We start from the raw sequence: 20957 nt of genomic DNA on the forward strand, positions 1-20957 counted from the left end.
ATGAGCTGAGCTCAGCTTTTTATGCATAATTCCTTACCTGATACCATTTTATGGGTACCAGCCCTGAATCAGAAACCATTTCTCCAAACATCATGATCACAGGGTTGTTATCTTGTGTTCTATTCTGTTCATTTCTGTTTCTTTTCAGGGAAGGATCATGTTTGCAGATTTATTGGCTGTGGAAGAAATGAAAAGTTTAATTATGTGGTCATGCAGCTTCAGGTGAGTTCTGTCCTTCGCCTCTCCTGTCTGTCCAATAGAGGTGGCATCACTGGGAAGGATTTACACTGAGAGAATAAGGCCAAGCACTGGGGCAAAGACTTGGTTGTGCACAGAAAGAGGGTGGAATGGAAGACAGTGAGAAGGGTTGGTGTTGCCCTTGGTATCCCTTGGGATGGCTCCAGTCGCCAAGATGCGCTGAAATATTTCATGGCACTGCTTTTCTGTTTAAGATGGCTTTCTGTCAGTTTTCTGGGAAATGCACTCAATTCAGAATGCTCACAGGAGCAGCCCACAGCATTGTGCAGCAGCGGCAGCTCTTTGAGATACCTCCTGCTGAGCTGTGATGCAGCATTCCAAATATGCCTTGTGTCAGAGCTCAGAGTGAGCCACGGTGTCACAGCAGCAGCGCAGTTTCTCTGTGAAAGGCCGTGATCTCTGGCTCCCCCGTCTCTCCCAAGCTCAGCAGTAACTCAGCTTCTGCTGTGGGAGTGTTTACTCCTGTTTGAACACTGCTGATATCAAGTCAATAAGGGCAAATACTTAGGGAGCTACCACATGGTGACTGCACTGCTGGGCAGTAGGTGAAGTAAAGCAGGCACCAGCAGATCCCAGTACTTCTTTAAAATAAACTTCTGATTCTTTTGTAGTTTGGCTTTGCAAGACAGTTGTATAAAACCAGTAAACTCCTGGTGCTTGGGTTTGCCTTGTATGCACCATTGGCATTCCAGCCGCTGTTATGGATAGAAAAAATCCTTTAGCTTTCTAAACAACCCTGGCTACTGCTGCTGCTGCAGTGTGAGCATGAATATGATTCATGAGAGGGCTAGCCTGGAGCTCATGGAAGAACAAGGCTTCTACTCTCCCAATCCTGTCCTTACCAAGCCTGATAAAAGAGACTTCATCTTGGAAAGAAATTTCTCTGCATGGGTTCTCTTGCTCTCTAGTTTGTTCTTGACTATGTAACTGAGCTCGTAGAGTAGGCAGAGCTAAAAATAATTTCATTATTTGCAGATGAAGATGTTGATACATAAGGCATTAGCTAGTTCTACACCGTCACTATTCAGGCTAAAATTCTCCTTCAACTTCAAGACCTGCTGAGACATGGTTTATCACGTGTCCCTCTGACTGTTGTGTACTGCAATTCTCTCTTTCTCTTCAGTCACCAGGACTGAGCTTCCACTCTCAAGCTTTGCAACTCATTGCATCTGCACTGTTCCGTAACCAGCCTGACAGTGTTTATTTGGAAAATAAGGCTCATTTTATGTCTTTTCCTGGTAGCAATAGCAGCTGGGGCAACTTATAGCACATTTCAGCCTGCAGGCCTGATAAAAATGAGCCTTGCTTTCCATCTTACTATTGGATAAGAGAGCTGGTGTTCAAGGAGCAGCTTTACAGTGGAAAGCAAGATCTGCTGTCAGTTCAGTAACTTGGATGTTTCAGAACAGCACTGACAAAGCTGTGCTGCCTCTAGTAAAGTGTCACAGAAATTCAAGGAGATAAGCACTAGAGAGGTGGTTTAGTTTGATTTTGTTCATGATAAGGAGCAAACCTGGGTGAACTGCTATGGCTTGGCTGTATCTATGAACTGGCCTGTGTCAGGTGTGATTCTTCAAGGGTCCAGAAGTGAAACATGGCTCAAAACAATTTGAGAGACTTGTCATATGCTACACCTTAATGTCTGACACCTTTATGTCTGTACATAACTTCAGAACTGGAAATAAGTGGATGAAGAGATGGCATTTGGAGAGCAATCTCTGTTTTCTTCTCAACTGTTTGGAATTTTTTATACATTTGCTGTTGGGAATTTTGTTTGAATTCATGTGGACCTGTATCATAAGCATATGTCTTCTCTAGATGTTACATGTCTTCTGTATGTGTCTTTACAGAAGCAGAATCAAGAGATGCTAGAGCAGAGTAATGAACAGCATGTCCCTATAGCTTTTGTTCCTTGTGAATGTTCTCTGAAACAGCAGGCTCTTGTTCCTAATGCTTTTAATGAGTTGGTAAATGCATTAGTTCTGCGGGTTACAGAGCACTCTGCCATGGAATAGAATCATTTTAGTAGCTTCTCTTTACAAAGCTAAACAGGTATAGACAAAACTCAGATGACAGACATCAAATAGCACTGTGATTTTTTCTTGCATTTACTCTGTCCTTTTTTTTCTTTTTCTTTCCTAAATTGTCTTGATTTTCATGCATAGCTGGTAGCCCTTTTGTTTTTCCTCTGAAATTTAATTGACTGGAGATAAATTAGCAATTTGTTTTGATAACTATTAAGTCAGTGGAAAAATCCTCCTCTCCTGATTTTGGGTATGATTTTCTTGATAGACAACTTTCATCATTGTGGTGTTGCCACAACAATGCTGGCTTGAGCTGGAACCAGACAATGTGTGCTAGGAAGTTTCTGATGAAACTGCAGCATCATGACCTGCTGATCGAATTTGTCCTGCTTTAATCTTTAGAAGGCTCAGAAAGCAGTCAGAGGTTGTGCTAAAATCAGCTTCTGTATGGTCTGGGTTTAACAGTAAGGAGACGCTGGTCTCTCCAGTCTGAGGCACTGCTGTCCATGCCATGCCTAATGTACAAATAGTGATCAGCTGACTTCCCAAGATAACAATATGGTATCTTCTTATCAGCAAATGCATCACTTAAAAACTAAAATGAACTACTGGAAGATCTTGCACAAGAAATAAAGCAGACATGACGTGAGCTCCTCTCTGAGTAGCATGTCTGCTTTTTTGGGGTTGCATGTTAGAACTCACAGCTGTGAAAGGCTCTGCTTTCCTGTGGTGGTTTAAGTGTTCTATTGACTCTTCCAGGGCCGAAATCTTGCAGATCTCAGAAGGAGTCAGCCTCGAGGGACTTTCACACTGAGCACAACGCTGCGATTGGGCAAACAGATTCTGGAATCAATAGAAGCCATTCACTCTGTGGGATTCCTGCATCGGGACATCAAGCCTGTATGTTGTTTTGGAAATTTCCCTTTGGTTTTATGTCTGTCTGTTCTGCTTGAGTCAATAAAGACTGTGAGTATGGGCAGGTCTCAGCAGATACATTTAGGCCTCCTTGCACACTCCCACTGTCTGACATGTTTGGTACTTCCTTTAGGTACAGAATAGTAATATTGTATTGTCTTTTAGAGCAAACCAGCTTTTATTGGCAGAGGCTGCTCCATGGTGGGTTGGTAGCTGTCAGTCATACTTGTACCAGTCAAGATCCCATGATGATGCAGTCTAGTTCTGAATGGTCCTTTGGAGCCCAGCCAATTATCACTGTAAAAGTTGTTCAGAAAGGAAGTCTTGTTCTGTGACGCATCACTTGAATAAATGTTAATTCATGTATTTGACTTACCTAAATCATGCTCTTAATCCTGTACGAGTGATTGCCAAAAGAACTGGAGCACAGTTTCCAGTTCAGAAACACAATCACATTGTTGGTCATCTGCCTAGGCAAAGCACAGTAATTCCAAGTCTCATTGTAGAAGCCAGTCTTCTTGCTACAGCTCTTCACTACTTGACCTGAACACTTGTTGCTGTGCCATACCTGTGACCAACTTCTTTCTAGCAAACTCATCTGCTCCTTTTAAAATCAGCTGCTTTTGGCTGACTGGATTCAGCTGAAAACCAGTCCCTGATGTGGTTGGCTACAAATTCTTGAGCAGCCACCCCTTATGGTAAAGGATGGAACTTTAGGATTGAGGTTAAAAATAGGAGCTGCTCTATTTGCTTGTTATTGGTTTATTTACTAAGAAACAAGCCTGGTGGTTTCTATATGTCTCAATGTTCAGATAGATCTTGGCAGTGCAATGCAGTAAATGGAGATCCTGGGAGTCAGGGTAGAGTAATTCATGCTAGCAGCTGAACCATGAGCAGAAGCATTTGCCTACAAGAACTCCAGCCTGTTATGCAAATCATGGAGTTCTCACTGCAGAACTAGTGGTGTTAAATGTAGCTCTTTCTCAGAAGAGCAGGAATTTAGCTAACCTAATGTGAATTTAGCTAACCTTTATGCAATTTTGAGACTCCTCAGTCTCTCATCTGCAAAGCGAACTTCTTATCAAGGCAGCGATTCTCTAATCATGATGCTTAAGGTGCATCTTAAAATTAATCTCTTTGACTTGTTTCCACCAGAGGCATGTAGATCTACATGATGAAATTTTGCTAACAAATGGCCCCTCTTACCCAAGCTGCTGGTATCACTTTGTCTTTTCTTTCCTTCTTTGTCCAGTCCAACTTTGCCATGGGCCGATTACCTTCAACATACAGGAAGTGCTACATGTTAGACTTTGGTCTGGCCCGCCAGTACACCAACACTACTGGGGAAGTTCGACCAGTAAGTACATTTCAGGCAGCATTTTTTCCATTTCTGCAACTGATTAGGAATGGAAAGGTTTTGTGGTTCTGTTTGTTTTGTTGTTGTTGTTGTTGTTGTGCGTGGTCATTATATTGCACTGCATTTTCTGCAAGGTGAGAAGCAGCAAGTGGCTTCAGCTGAGTTGGTGATCTAAGAAGGGATGATAGATTTTGTCTTAAAAGATGTGTGGCTTTTTGGGTTTTTTTTTGCTTTTATTTCCTTTAGGATGATCATGTTTTCCACAGGCTTGCAATACTTACTGAGTACGATATGGACTAAAAAAGAGGGTGAGCCCAGTGCTGGCCATGTAACTTCTGTGGCCCCAAGGGACTGGTCTAGTTCAGTTCTCTGAGGTCTGGGGAAACAGCTTGGTGTATTCTTAAAGCTTTTGAAGAAAAAGTGTGCTAGAAGTTAAAACCTGACCTGATCTCTGGGGCTGAGCTTACTGTGAGCTGCAGTCTCTAATGCTGTTCTCACCCTTCCTGGCTTTGGTTTAATGTCTACTGCCCCTGTCCAGATTTCCTAGCAGGGATATTTCAGTGTGCCTGCCTGGGGGGAGGTAAGGGCAGGGGGCATGACTTGTGCTGTGTAATATGGGTTTTATCTTCAGTTCTTCTACCAGCATGGTGTTATCTGGGGTCATTCATAAGGATGTGTAAAGCTTCAGATATTCTAGGATCTGTCAGAGAATTCCTAGATTTATTTCAGAACACAGTGCAAGGAGAGAGTGCTCATACAATATCTCTGTTTATCATCCTAGGCTTGCAGCTTTGGATCTGCACACTTTTTCCACCTGCAAGATATTAGTTGTTCTGGAAAGTGTTGAGAGACTCAGTAGTGCAGGGTGTGGTTGGGGAGTGGGAAGGAAGCAAAGGCCAGTGAGCAGATTTTGTGTTTTTAGCAGATGAATATAGCTGGGGAGTTTTTCTCTTCTTTTTTTTTTTTTTCTTTTTCTCTGTAGTTGGGAGCAGCTCCAAAGGTTGTGCCTGCCTCTTATTCTTAGAAAGACACACATTACATACTACTGGACTTTGTGTCAATAGTTTTTAGTTTGGGGATAACCCTGCTCCATATTGCCCTTCACAAAATATAGTCCCATTCCTTTCCTCTTTCTGCAGTCAGAATTCAAGTCCATTACAGCTTGAAAGTGACATTTGATTTTCTAGAAAATTCCTTCATTTCTTAATGAAATAATTCTTTATGTCTGTATTTCAAGTCCCATTATTTGGACACTATTCTTTCTTTACAATTAAAGAAATTAATTTTTCCAAATGTCTCTTCTTTTGAATCCTCTGTTTTGTTCCTTTCTTGCCATCATTTAAAATTATTTCATTTTTAGTTTGCTCTGAGGCCCTGTTTTGGGGGCCTCAGTGCTTTTGGGTGCCATTTCTTGGGCACCCAAGTAATGCACTGAGGATTAGGAAGGAGATGGAGGGGAAGGGTGGTATGAAGGGAAGAGAAATGAGACATTTTGTGGTGTTTTTGCATTTGGGTTTTTTTAATAAGAACTATATCACTTGTTTCACTGAAGAGATTATTTCAACCCAGTAAGGTAAATTATTTTTTCTCCATTCTCTTTCCATTCATTTATCCATGGAGAATACATTTTTCAGATTTATCTGAAAAATCCTGAGCCTAGTATTTCTGTGGTTTGGTTCTGAGATACAATACACAAGATAGGTGAGGGAAGGGGCTCATTCCCTTTTTTTGGAACTGTGTCTGGATTTTGCTTTCAGTCATATTCATTTTTTAACAGAAATTTTCTGCTCACGTAGGTTTTCTGCAATTTCCTACAGTTTCAGAGGCATTGTCATACTTTATGAAAAATACCATAAAAGTATCAGCTGTTTTCATGTCCTGAAATTCAGAGCCCAAATCTTATTATCACCTTTTCAGAAAAACTCTGAATGACTTTCTAGTAATGCAGATAATGAGCCAGGTCTTTAGGATGCTGTGGATTTGTTGGGTTTTGGGTTTTATTTTTAACTTACCTCTTGCCTCTTACTTTCTAGAGACTGATTAAAACTTTGAAGTGGGATCATTTCAAGGGCTGTCCCAGCAGCTTCTACATAGGGAGCTGTGACTCTCCTGAGCCTTTGATGAGTGTTATGGATTTGATCTTTGTGTCCCTACAGAGGATGGATACTTGACACTTCAGCTTGAAAGATCAGCATTTGTGAAGTTATGGCCCACTTGACGTAACTAAATCCAGATTTATTCTGAATATGAATTTATCCTGTGCTTCTAGGAAAACAAAACTGATCTCCCTTGTGTGGGATGCTAATATTAGCACAAATGCTAGTCCTTGGAGAAGAGCTGTTGTGGCACAGATTTGCTTTCACAGGAATGGTCTCACCCCTCTATTGCTTGCCCGTTGCCACATGTTACAAAGTCTGCTGAGCAACATTCTGTAGGAACTTACACTGCTCTATAAAAGAGAAGATGTTTGAGACCAGAAGGTGTGTAAGGAAGCATCAGCAACCTTCCTTTCCTCTGCTGACAATCAGGGAAGCTCTGATTCCTCGACAGTCTCATTATTTGATATTTCTTTGTGGGCTGTAGAAGTCAGGCTCTGACAGTTGCTCCTTTGTGTAGGCAGAGCAGATGTGCCTTGGTCAGGTACCATGTGGTGTCCGTGGTGTGCTGGGTGCTGCTCAGGGCCTGGCTGAAGGCTCTTACTTTGGCTACCAGCAGCATTTCTGGCATTTGCAGCACAGCCAATATCCTGGCTAGCAAGGGGGACTCTGGCTATTAGGAAAAACAGAACAGACTGCTAGTGGACATAAAGAAATTAATATTTTCAATGTGTTTTGTTTTCAAACACTTGCAAGGACAAGTTTCTGAACACGGAACAGGCAGGCAGCTTGCCAGGACTGCTAGAGGAGTTGCTGATTTCTTACTGCTCCTCCCTGTCTATCTAAGCCACACTCTCTCCTGCTTTAAAAGGTGACAAATTCTGGTTAGGATCTGTCATCTGTATTTGGCAAGGTATGTTTGACCTGAAAATTTTAATGTCTCAAGGGTGTACTGTCAGTGATCAATTTGCAAAGTATTCCTGGTTCATTAAGCTTAGTAACATCTTTCGGTGCTCAAGACTTATGCTTTCTGACAAAAGCCAGAGAAAAAATTACTTAGACACAGTAAGGCTTTCCTCAGTTTTCTAAAGAATGTTTCATCTGTTTTTAAGTCAGTAGCAGGTGGTTATAACTAATTATGCTACCAGTACTGATCATTTACCCATCCATAGTGATTGTCCCATCCCCTGCTCCAAGGAAAGCTTCATACATTCAAGCCATTCCTGTGAAAATGCACCTCCTTGCCTTCCCAGTCCTTTTTTCCATTCATTGCAGCACTGAAGCCATGCAAGCAGTCCCACCAAGTCTCCATAATCCCGGTGAGATCATGGATTTGCAATGGCACATGGAGCACTAACTGCTCCTGTTTGTCACACACGTGTAGGAGGTTTTGGACAGGCACTTGAGGTGGGCCCTCTGTTCTGCTGCTTCCCCAAGAGAGACCTGGAAGGTTCTATCAGCCTCTCCTGGGGCACCTCCTCACAGCCTCTGTTCTTCTATTTCCCTTCAGATTACAGTAGCCCTGTCCTGCTGTACCTCCTCACTGATTAGGCACCTGCTTTAAGCCCTCCTCACTGATAAGCAGGATGAGACGCCAAGTCTTTGCAAAGATGCTCTTGCCGCTGTGTCAAACGTTCCCTTCTTCGACCAACAGTTCTTTTTCCTCAAAGAGGGATCTTTGGTCATAGAAGCCAAAGCCACATCTTTGACAGCTTGGTGTTGACTTGCACAATGCATCTGCTGCTGCCTAAGCTTCTCCCTGGCAGGATTTAGGAGAGCACCCAGACCCCCATGCCTCGAGGTCTGTAGTCACTCTTAGAATATTCAAGATGACTGCTTGAAAACCAGGCACTTTTGGTGTTCCCATGAATGAGCTGCAAGTGTTACTAGTCAGATGGCCACACAAACTTGGCAGTCTGTCCTTATTATCCCATATCCAGCTTCCCAAAAAGCCACAAAGCTACTGAGATACCAAGTAAGGTCAGTAGATGGGAACTTTTATTTCCTGCAGGAAGGAATCCTCAGTGACCATCGCTCACCTTTGCCTCCCTGTACAGACATTTGATTGAGGCTCAGGTAGCTCCCTGGCAAGGTTTTGTTCCTCCTCACCAGTTCCCAGGATATTTAATCTCTTCTGTACCTGCAGATCTCCATGTGGGGCAGCAGCCTCTCTTCTGCTGCCACCTTTACCTTGCCTTGGAATATCCATCTGTTACTCCTTTGGGCATTACAGCTAGCTGGCCCTTTTTTCCTTGCATTGCTGGGTTCTTGATTTTCCCTTCCAAAGGCTCTGTGAAGATTCTGCTGATCTTCATGTGGGGAACCAGGCCCTGTAGCCCATCACCACCATTACTGCAGACCCAGTGAGGCCCACAGTGTCTTGAGCAAAGTTCCTGGGCTCCCTCATACCCTTGCTTTAAGTGCTGTCACAGCTGCTACAGTTCTGTTAGTTATCAGCTTACTGTGCTGCTTATAAACGCCATAAAGAGAGGGGAAAATGAAATCAAAATTTTCACGCTTTTCATCCCAAAGTTTTTGTTAAACATTAAGAACCAGCCTCACAGTTAAACTTTGATATAAAGGAAATCGTGTTCTGAATTTGGCTGATTTCAAAACTCCTTGTTTATTGCCTCTTTAGAGGACAGCTATAGTTGACACCACTCAAATGAGAGAGAAATGTGTTTTCCAGTGCAATTTCTTGTAGTGTGGACCTTTTGAGAGGCTGGTGGTTTTGAAAACTCAGCTGTACTGTATGGACTAGCTTGCCCTTGCCTATATGCACAAATGCTGCAGAGAAAACTGTTGGTGATGTGCTACTTTCCCTTAGAAAAGCTGTGTAGACTTTTCCTAATTAGAAAGGTAGCCATCCCAGCTAGTTACATTTCTGCTGATTTTGTTCTTTGGGAGAGTGTCAAATTTTCATTCTGGTGTGTGGGGCCTGAACCATCATTATGCCTTTTAAAAATTAGTATTGCACATGCCAGATGGAACAGAATGCATCTGCCCAGTTCCCTGTGACCTTACCTGTAGGATATCCAGAAACATCTCCTTTAGGACTGGAGGCAGGCTTCCTGAAATGAATAGAGCCAGTGATGCAATTGTTATGGTCCATATGGAATAGGCTGATGGAAACTACACCACCTTTTTAGTGCCTTTGTACAAATCTAGATGAGGCACCAGTTGCTGATGCATAGGATACCACCTGTCCAGCTTCAAAGAAGGTGTTGCAGATCTAAGCTGTGTTCAGAAGACAGTAATGACAAATTGCATGAAGTGGGATCGAAAAGATAGTGATTGTAACATGCACAAGAAGATGAACGAAAGGAATTTTATTAAAGTCTGTAAAATACTAGTTAGTAAGTGCTTGCAGTTGCTGAGGATACTCTTCTGAGAAATGAGTCCAGTTTTTTCTTCCTGATTTTCTGTACTCCCTTCCCTTATTCCCTCCCACCCAAAAAGTCTATTTTGTGGAGAATCCCAAGACCTTTCATAACAAATTTGCTATTACAGGATGCAGTGATCTCTTTTAAGGATTTAACTGTTATTTCCCCTAGATGCAGCCTTCTGCTGTGGTTCAGATAGAGACAGGAGCAGTTTTATTCATCGTGTCATCCTGGTTGTACAACCCACCTTTGCCATGCAGCAGTATCAGTAGTCAATGCTAAGACAACAGAACTGAGCAGCTGGGGAATGAACTGAGAAAATTTTGGGTTCTTTAAATATGTAGAATTCTCTTCTTTAGAATGTGCACTAGTCCGATTTTTCATCTTGCATTAATTTTTATAGCAGAGAGCTGGACTAGCAGAATCTGATGTGGAGGCTGAGAAGAAAATGTGAACTTGAAGGGGGAAATGAACATAAACATTGTTATGCAGATGATGAACAACATATGCTTATGTAATGGAGGTGTTCTGAGTCATGAAGGTCTTCTCTGCTAATGTAGGTCAGGTTTTGGACAAGAACTCCTTGATCCCTGCTTGGCTCTGCCTGTTTTGTCACGTGCAGTACAGAAAGCATTGTGCCTTTGCTCTGTCTGTGGTACCCTGACTTCAGAAACACATCCCTGTGTCTCCACAAATATTAATTGCAAGCGTTCAAGGGTTTAGCAGCTTGATCTTAATTATTTATTTGAAAATAAAGGCTATGTTTTTCCTGAAGCCCTCTCTCCCATTGCAGGATATGACAGGGGACTGTTCTGCTCAGCAAGCATTTTATTTTAGCTTAGTCAGCTGCAGCCCATTGATTAGATCTCCAACTCCTTGTGGCTCAGACTGCACTGCAGTAGTTTGCAGTGCCTTGCTGGAGAGACTGCACATGCACGAGGGCGGCTCTGGGAGTCAGTGGGCACAGGGATGATGGTGTAGGCAGGACAGTGCACAGCCTGTGCAGAAGAGCGTGAGGAAGGCTGAAGAAATGTGTCAGCTAATTGAGAAAAAGGTATTTATTTTCCAAATGTCTGGGCATAGTGTTAAAAATAAACTTTGCTGCAGTGAGCAAGGTATTAGAAGAGGAGATGATGGCATGTTTTTCTACTAAGTAGTTTTCTCCCCACTGGAAAATGAGCTATAAAATAACACAGAGGACAGGAACTTCTACATCCTAATACCCCAAATATTCAGACAGAGAAGCCCAGTAGCTTTATACTTGCTTTGTACTTGAAATACATGTAAATCTGTAGTATTACGTAAGAAATGAACGTTTTGGAGTAGAATAACAGATTTGTGGAGCTGTATTACTATTTAGATTGGGTGGGAACATAATTTTTGTCTCAAATTTTGTATTGTAAAAAGGTAATTACAGGAAAGGCTGAAAACACAGCACAGTCACATTTTTTCAGAGATGAGGAAAAAGAAAAAGAATGGACCTAGGTCTTAAAAACACTGCACATTTAATATATAATAGAAAGGCAATTTCACTGGGAACAGGTTAGTTATAAAACAAATTGTCACAAAAATTATGTTATGGTTCTCATTGTTACTTTAATTGCTGGAGTAGCAAATTTGGGTTTGAGAAGTGAGATTATGTTCTGATTTAAAATGCCACAGTTACAGAAATCCAATGCTGTTGAAACTACATGTATGGAGAGCAGACTAGGTGATGGATTTGAAACTCTCTTAGCAAGCAGGGAATCTGGTATCTTGGTACATGTGGCTGTTTCTCTGCTTTCCTCACTGTAAAGCCCAGGGTCAGCCAGGGTGACCTCAGATCACCTACATCAGGTTGTTGTTGGTTTTATTTTACACAGCAGCTGCTAAAGGGGTGAGGGAAAAGGAAGGACTACTCAGGCTCAAATTTTATGTATACCTGCAGGGGACTGAGATCCCATTTTCCATCTCTGAGTGCTTTTACTACCAAGCTGCAGGGGGGTATACATTACATCTGAATGTGTCATTTCCTTCTGGCTGGTGCTATTCCACTTGAAGCTCTGATTTTTCTTCCCACTGGAAAATGGAGGGAGGAATATAAAACTCTTACTGTGGCCGGTGATGAGGGAGCAGAGGCTTTGCTCCCCAGGTGAGTGAATGTTGGATTTGAGTTGGATTGCAGGTCAGATCTCCCCTCAGTCAGGTAAGTGCATTTGCTGCCAGGCCATACACTTCCTCCCTCTTGGTAATAATTATTCATGTATTCCATGCAAAAGGTGTCATTTCCAACCTGTGTGTTTTTAAACTTGCATCTCAAAGCACCCTGTGGCTTAGGGATGAGAGTGTACTCTGGAAGGAGGGATATGGGGTTTACATGAGGGGAGGTTTGAACTTCAGTGTGCTGCATCTCAGTGATTGCCACAGCTGCCTTTTTGTCTTCTTCCTTTTGATAGAAAAGAATCATCATCTCCATCTGGTTCCAGGAAAGCGTTTTGAGCTCTAAACCCCAAAGGAGATGTGACTCCAAAACATTTCCATTTCAGTAGTTCCCTTGGTCTGTTTCAGTGGATGAAAAACTTATCTTTCTCCCTTAGCACTCTGTTCTTTCTATGGGGATATTCTCTGCTGCTTTTTGCCTTATGGAACCATGCATGTAAGAAATAAGTGCAGCTGTGGGGCCAAAGCTCTCTTGTTAAAAATCACGATAACTGAATAATACGATTACAACTGAAATAAGCTTTTGACTACAAAAATACTCATTCTTTGTTTTTACTGTGAGAAAGGCATTCTCATTTTCAGCACAAGTTCAAGTGCTGTAATCATGTGGTGCATGCTACTTGAAAAGACAAAATACCTCGGTCTTTAATGATGTTAAATTCATTGGAAGTTTTGAACTCTCCCAAAGTAAAGTGGCAATGATGGCATGTTAACTCAGCTGCTTTGTGTCTTTTGATTTGGAAAGAATAGCAGGAGACTTAAATAGCTTTCTCAAAACTAAATTTCATGCAAAATTTATGGAATTCTTAGGATTTGCACGTTTTTAGGAAGGAGGAATAGTGAGACTCAAATAAGAAACTCCATTGTGTCAATTGCTTTTGATTACTAGATTTCTATTGGAATAAGTATCTCTCAGTCAAGGTCTTTCCTCAGGTCACTGAATTGAGTTTTAAGGTTATATAATATATTATAATATTAATTTTTGCCTCTGATGAGGATGTCCCTCAGCTTTCTCTGCTGTGCCATTCACAGATACAATGACTGCTCATGTGATCTAACAGCAGCACTGACTTTCATCCTGCTCTCTCCCAAACCACCATTCTGCATCCCCCCACGGACAGTGGAGCATGGCAGCAGTCACCAGGGAAAGGGAACATGCCTGAAATTGGCAGCTGTGAAACCTGTAAAGTTGGCAAGCCACTGTTTGTGTGGAGATTGATTGTGAGAAAGCAAGGTAGTGGTTGCAGAAAAAAAAAACAAATATCTTGGGTGAAAAGCCGTAACAATTCAAACAGGAAAGGGGCCATTGCTGCTGATTTTTAGAAACTTGTGTGCTAATGTTAGAACTTGCTCTGGATGAAAAGGGCAGGAGATGAGGGAGCAAATCCCCTTGTGGGCTGTTAGATCAGTTTGGCTAGGGGAGGAAGGGAGGAGCACACATCAGATAATTGTAGGAAGGAAAAGCACAGTAGAAGCACTCAAGTGGCCTGTGGTAAGGCTGTCTGCATGGCTGCTCTCAGCTTGGTTTTTCCAGTTATTAGGTGTGATATGCAGGCAGGGGAAGGTGTTCCCTAGAGGGCCCCCTCTCACCACTTACAGAGAACTCACAAATCACACAGACTCACAAAAGGCTTGGTGTGTTTGGTGTCTGAATGAAACTCAGCACAGGACAGGCCAACAGCCCTGGGAAGGGTGATGGGAGATGGCAACAGCTAAACAATACACAGGTTTCTGTTGGGATACAATATCGAATGTTTTTTAATTCATTTCTGTTTAATTTTTTTCTCATTTTGTTGGTTTTTTTTATCATGTTTTTCTTTGGGTTTCTCTCTGTTTTACAGTTCTTTTGGGCTCTTCTTTTGAGGCTGTGTTTGATGCGTTGGCTTCCCATCCGCTGCTCGTAACCATCTCTGCTATGAGTTGTGAGTGAGCCATCACCATGCTTCTGGGTTTTCATTTTGGTTTGTGCTTTTGTTATATATGGAAGTCCAAATTACACCTGGTTTTCTTTTTTCCCTCATGATCTGTTTGTTTTTCAGCAGGATTGTGACACCTACCTAAATGTGATGCAAAGGCCCAGAACACTTGGGATTCTCTCTGAGGGGCTGGCAGATATTTGGGTGGTGCCAGGCTGATTTTGTCCATTCTGTGGTTTCAGAGACAAGGGGAGGGGAGTTTTCTCATCTTACTTTTCTGTCTCCAGCTTCTTCTAGTCATTTCTGACTCCCTGTGGACATAAAATATAATGCAGTCATTAATGATTCTACAAAATGCTGCTGTTTAAATTAAGAAGTCAAAATGCATATAAGAGGTGTGGATTTTCTCCCCACCAGAAGAGGTGGAGAGTCATCTCCTTCATGAACCTGCCTAAAGAAGCAGAAGGTTCCTAGAGGTCACAGGAATGCTTCCTTTTAGTTCAGTTAAAGCTTTCTTTCACTTTTCCTTCTTACCACAACCTTTCAACACAAGTCATTTCTATCCAAGATATATCTCCAAATGCTTTCCATGATCTGTGGCATCTCCTCTCCCATTACCACTTTCTCTTCAAACTGTGCTAACTTTTTTTTTTTTCACGTTCTTACTGCTGAAAGTCCTTTTCCTGATTCCAGGAGAAATGGGTTAATACCCTAGATGACAGCAGACCTGCCAGGGGCAGAGGTTGTGCATCTCATGAGGTGTCTGCACAGGCTCCCAGAAAGCTGGGGAGGAACCAGTGGTCATGGTCATGAGAGCACCACAGTCACAAGAAACAGCAGGAGGAAAGTATTGGCATCCAAATACAAGTGTTTAGGAAGGCAGCTGGAAACTGGGACATTCAAAATATCCAGTTTCCTCTTGCCAGTGAGGCAAAAGGAATAATTTTAATCCCAATGAATGAGCATGGTGTGAGGAGCAGGGATTCATATTAATGAGAAAATATGAGCACTCCTCAAATAAAAGGGGAGTGTGCAGGAAAGACAGACTTCATGTGAATCATGAGGGGGACACTGTTGGCACTTGAAATGCAAATGATCCTGAGTGTTTAACCTGGAGAATGATGGGTGTATAAGAGCACAGTTTGGAAAGTGCATCAGCTTCATACAGGATTTTGTTACCTACTTCTGTCTCTGTCTGTGAAGTGGTCTGCATTGCTAATGCAGTGAAAGGAATACAGAGTATAGGCTTTTCTCTGTGGTGGTGATCTAACACATTGTCCCAAGATGAAACTCATTTTAAACCAAGTTTCTTACACAATGCAGCACTGTGTAGTAAAGTCCTTCAGCTTTGTGGTACACACAATCTCAGTGAAAGAAGAGATATGCTTTATAACATTTTTTATAGTAACACTGATGTGTAAAAAAAGAATCACCTATGGTTTAAATTTGTATTTCAACTTGCTAGCTTATTATATATTCATCATTTTGGTGATTCAAATCACTTGGATTATATGTGACTCCATAGTCTGAAGCTCTTAAGTGTTGCAGTTTCAATTCTATCTCAACTGTGGGCTGGTCTGGACAAAAAGGATGCTGTATCCAGGCTCTTTCCCACTGCTGACCAGTGCAGTGGTGGGATGAAGTTTATTAACTGGAAGAAATGAAGTGTGTAAAGAAATCATCTGGGAAATTAATGTTTATGAATTCAGAAGAAAAGTCAATGATAGTTGAGTCTGCAGCATGTGCTACAACAAATGCTCAGGGAAGAGTTGTTTGTTTGAATGGAAAACAAGGTGTCTCTACAGCCTGGGAAATACTTGATTGCAGTGACAATTCCTTGTGACTGGCAGGACAGGCAGATAGGGTTAAAAGAGGTGCAACCTTTATGAGCAAAAGGCACTGTTACACTGTTAGCATCCGCCTGTTTTGTTCAAAGGACTCTAAAGGTCCTGCCAAAGCAACTGCAAAGTTTTGCTCAGTTGCAGTACTCTCCCTTCCCTGAGGTCCCACCTGAGAGAGGAGTGGAGGAAAAACCCTCTGGGTTCAGGTGTGGGACTGCTGGGGAGCAGCAGGTCTTGTTGGCTGTGGTTAAAGACCTGCCCCAAAAGCTGGGCTTGGCTTTGCTTCTGAGAGAGGAGAGCTTTGCTGCCAGTGCTCGCCAACTGCCTGGCGTTGGTTTCAGAGCAGATCTAAATAAAGGCTGCACAGATAGCCCTTCTGCCAGAAATAGTAAGTATTGATCTACAACAATTTTTAGAGACATTGCTGACATACTGAAGCCAGCACACATGGTACTTGGTTCAGTACTTGCGTGGACTGCAAAAATGGAATAATTTTTGTTCTGAAAACATTACAGGTTTCATGTCAGAATTGCTCACAATTCTAACAGCCTTATGGCTCCTGAAAAGTATCCCTACACACTATCTTCCATTCATAATGGAAAAGAGGAATAGCTTCTTTCTTTTGAATTTGTAGAACAAATTTATGGTGATAGCTATATTCCAGTGGCCAGTATTCTGCTTTTCAGGAACTCACATCAGTGAATCCTGTGGAATTCTGAAAAATATTTTGCAGGCATGTGTCAGTGGGAATCCTGATTTGCATAGTTCTGAGAGCAATGAGGTACATGATCACAAATACAATATCTCTGCTATTACCTGCTGCTAAATAAGTAACTTATATCTCAAGCTGGTGTACTGCAAGATTAAATGCTGGATTTAGTGCATGGGATATGCATATGGGGTCTCTTTGGGAAGTATTTGATTAGCATAAAAGTTGGCAGATAGACTTACAGTTTTTGGTTTTTTTTTGCTTAGAGTCATTATAACTTAAGAGCTGCATTGTACACTGTACAGGTGTGGGTATGTTACATGGTGTTGCTGAACTTGTTAAAAAAATATTTGAAGTTTTATTCTTTCTGAGAATATTGAAATTCAGAGCAACTTCCTGGACCCCAAAGGAAGCAACTAAATTTACATATTTAAAGTGACAGAAGGGTGCCCTGGAATAAAAGTGCAGAGTTTTAGGCCTAGTTCTGGAAGTACAGGCACAGCTGAAAGAACAAACCTGAATCCACTGACCTCTGTGGGACAAGTTACTCAATTAATTTGTTATTAATATGCTCAATTTGGAGTAGGAACTTCATTTTGAATATGTTTAGTTCTTTGCCCAGGCTTAGCCTTATGATGGAAGTAGCCTGAACCTGGTTTACCACAAGAATTTTGAAAGCACTGCTGTTAAGTCTCTTTAACTCTGGTGCTTCTAGTTCAACTAAGAGAATTTGGTGGATGTCATTATTTAAATGCAAGTTTTTTCAGAATGACATCTGCATTGAGTGAACTCACATGGTCTAATGTTCTTGTGGAGGCAGCAGTAGAAAGAGTTGGAACAGTTGCTCAGCCCCCAAAGCAGAGAAAGCCTCCAGATGGGACAAATAAGTCACAGGAGGACTGCCTTTCCACACCCACTGTATCAAGCCTTTAATTCCCAAGGACATGAAAAAGAAAATCAGGGAAAGAGAAAATAAAAATAGGATATACTGGGGAGAATCTGGAAAAAAGCAAGAACTCTGAAAGTCAGAGGTTCATAATTTGTTGAAGTCGTACAGAAGATGCTTACAGCAGTGGTCATCTCTCAGAGTAGGTGATCCCCATTTCCATGCTGACCTTCAGGCTCTGCTTAGCTCATGTTACTCACGACTCAGTTTTGCACTTCTTTACTTGCTTTTCCCTTGACCTGGACTTTAAAAAGGAAAACCTGACCCTGGTTAATGTTCTTCTCTCTATGCCTGGACTGTTACTGTTCTGACATAGCACTGTAACCACCTTGCCTTCTCTGCAGAGCGAGCTTTCCTCCATATGCAGAATGGGAGAAGGCGCTCTGTGTAGAGCACAAGAGGGCATTAAGAGCCTCCTACTCCTTGGGTGCACACAGAGTAGCAATTTAGACAAGAAGTCCTCAGCAGCTGGCTGCACAGGGGATTCAGTCATCCACTCTGTCTCTGAGATATTTCTCTTGCCTCCCTCCAGCCCCGCAACGTTGCTGGTTTCCGAGGAACCGTCCGCTATGCCTCTGTGAATGCACACAAAAACAGGGTGAGTGTTTTGGAGCTGTGAGGAGTTACCAGTTAGGTAATTCCCCCTCAGAAACCTCTTTTCAGGAGCAAAGGAGCAAGAGGTGAGAAGTTCTGGCTTGTTATCTGTGGAAGTTAGTACATCAGGGGATTTCCATTAGGTAGTCAACAGCCTTAACTGTAAAATCAAAATTATGCTTCACTTATTGGGTCCTCTATAGTTGGCAGACTTTAAATTTTTAATTATTGCATCACCAGAGACTTTTTGAGGGTAAAAGTAAACCACACTGAAGGGGGAATCTGGTTAAGTTCCAGGCTGCTTGCTGCTAGTTTCTAGCAGAACTTGGCCAGGAATTGCCAGCTCCCCAAATCCATTCTGTAATTTTTAATATTAACATTATACCATCAGGAGAAGACCCACCTGGTGAAAGCTAGGGGTTTTTTTCCTGAAAAGAACCATTATTTAGATAGTGTCTGGCCTGTTTCATTATAAATGCTTCTAGAAGGCTCATCTAACATTCTTCTCAAAGCACTCCTATTTCAGTAGTGCTCCTTTGCAGACAATAAACAGTAAGTTTGGACAATACTCTCAGGCACAGGGTGTGATTCTTGGGGTGTCCTGCACAGGGCCAGGATTTGGGCTGGATGGTCCTGATGGGTCACTTCCAACTCAGCACCTTCTGTGATTCTAAGTTCTGCATTTCTGCTGCTAAGTGCCTGCCAGATGGAAACCGTCAGCCCTCCTGCATTACCTCCAGGTTTCTGGCCTTACTTGGAATGAGACTGTAGGATTTTCCGTGACATACAAAGAAATGCCAGGTTTTTTTAGGGAAGGAGCAAGTTGTTGTCTATAAAAGGTGATGTGGGGAGGGCAGCTGAATGCCATCGTGAATTCTTTCTGTTTCTTGAGAGGCACAGAGAAACCTGAGGTATAATTTTTGCAAGAGCTGAGTAGGCCCAGCTGTAGCTGGCATCAGCTGAATGTATATTTAGACCAAAAAATTGCTGTATAATGCAGGCTATTTTGAGAAATCATATTCTAGACATTGGAAATTGAGCACCAAAAATGAGTTCATGTGCTTTGAACAATTTCAGCCTTTATCCCCGTGTTTCCATTTCCCATTCACTATCCCAAAAGGAGAGCTGTATGTAGAAATGTTATAAATTGTTGTTGTACATGATGGTGAGTCTTTTACAAAAACCCTTGAGCAGATTCCAATTATATTTATGCTTAAAAATAATAATAAAAAATGAGTTGTATATACAGTTTGGGGTTTTCTTAATCTAAGTTATTCAATGTCCCATTAGTAAATATGTATCTTTAGCCTTCAATTTGGCTTTTTTAATCATTGACTGGGAAGTATGACTTCTCTTCCTGCCCTTTAAAGTGAGGTAGCTCATCTGGAAAGTACACTTGGACCCCTCAGCCATGAGGAACTTTGCTCCTCAGTCTTTTCTTTTCTCTTTTCTCCAGGAGATGGGCAGACACGATGATCTGTGGTCCCTCTTTTACATGTTGGTGGAGTTTGCTGTTGGTCAGCTTCCGTGGAGAAAGATCAAAGATAAGGTAGGAAAACTGATGTCTGTGCTTAGGAGAGGGTGCTACATTTTAATTATTATGACTCTTTATTATTCCTGCTGCAGCTCAGTGCAGCTTTTTTTCTGGAGTCAAGCCAGAATCTCCTTTTCATCAGGTCTTGCTGCAAGATGTTAACCTGCTTTTGTGTGTTCTGATACACAGGGTGGGCTTCTCCTACTTGGAGTAATCAGACATTTTTTTTATGCATATTGTTAATCATATTTGATCACATGGATTTTACTTTTTCCTTGCAAAGTAAACAACACAAGTGCAAAGACTGAGCTGTCCTTTTGACAAATAAAAAGAGCCCTTAGAAAGACAGGAGGGTAACGCCTTGCTGTGCCAAACAAGCCAAATGGGATTTGAAATTAGAAGGTTAAACAGAATAAAGCTAAGTGTTCATGTTGTCTTGGAAATGCTTTGTGCTAAAGAATAAAATCCCTGGAAAGAAGTAGGTCACCTGTGCAGCACGCTCCTGACTCAAGATTCCCCTTTGACCTCTGCCTGCAGTGCTCAACCTCCTTGAACAGCAAACAGGAGGAGTGTGTAGATACTGTGCTGGGTGTAGGAAGAGTCTGTGTTCCAGGAATGCTGAGTCTTTATAAATGTGAAGCCATGGAAGAGATTCTTGGCTCTGACATTTTTTTTTTGTTGTTTGTTTGTGTTGGTTTTTTTTCCAGGAGCAGGTTGGCATGATAAAAGAAAAGTATGAACACCGAATGCTGCTAAAACACATGCCTTCAGAGTTCCACCTTTTCCTGGATCACATTGCAAGCCTAGACTACTTCACCAAGCCAGACTATCAGGTGGGAGCCTGCCTTTGTTACCCAGTGTGATACACAGCACTCTAGATTGGCATTTAGATTTTTTAAGATGTCCATGAATGTGTTTATATGTCTGAGTATTGGTGAGGGATAGAGATGGGGAAGACTGACTGGTGATCAGAATCCAAATTTATTGTGAACTACTTATGCTTATATACTGTTCTAGGAAGGCTAGTAATTTTTTACTACAATGATTGGGTTAATCATCACAGAACACACTTATACTTTTTGCAGCATCTCTTGCTTGTAGAAGTTGATTCAATCTTCTTTCCTGTCTGCCAGTCTTGATTCAATCTTCAAAGCTCTCTTTGTTCTTGACAAGGCATCCTGATTA

At 41.9% G+C, this 20957-nt stretch overlaps 1 protein-coding gene across 1 annotated transcript in view; it reads left to right on the plus strand.

Moving 5' to 3' along the window:
• The window catches only part of TTBK1 (tau tubulin kinase 1), a gene marked incomplete at both ends in the record, with an annotated part of 80819 nt that overhangs the window by 19593 nt on the left and 40269 nt on the right, over positions 1-20957 (plus strand). The window contains 6 exons of the mRNA XM_084201931.1: positions 149-222; positions 3042-3182; positions 4450-4554; positions 18177-18242; positions 19695-19787; positions 20480-20605. Of these exons, the coding sequence (XP_084058057.1) occupies positions 149-222; positions 3042-3182; positions 4450-4554; positions 18177-18242; positions 19695-19787; positions 20480-20605 (605 nt within the window). The remainder of the gene's footprint in view (positions 1-148; positions 223-3041; positions 3183-4449; positions 4555-18176; positions 18243-19694; positions 19788-20479; positions 20606-20957) is intronic.

This window comes from Fringilla coelebs (assembly GCF_963513975.1).
Source record: "Fringilla coelebs genome assembly, chromosome: 3".
NCBI lineage: Eukaryota > Metazoa > Chordata > Aves > Passeriformes > Fringillidae > Fringilla > Fringilla coelebs.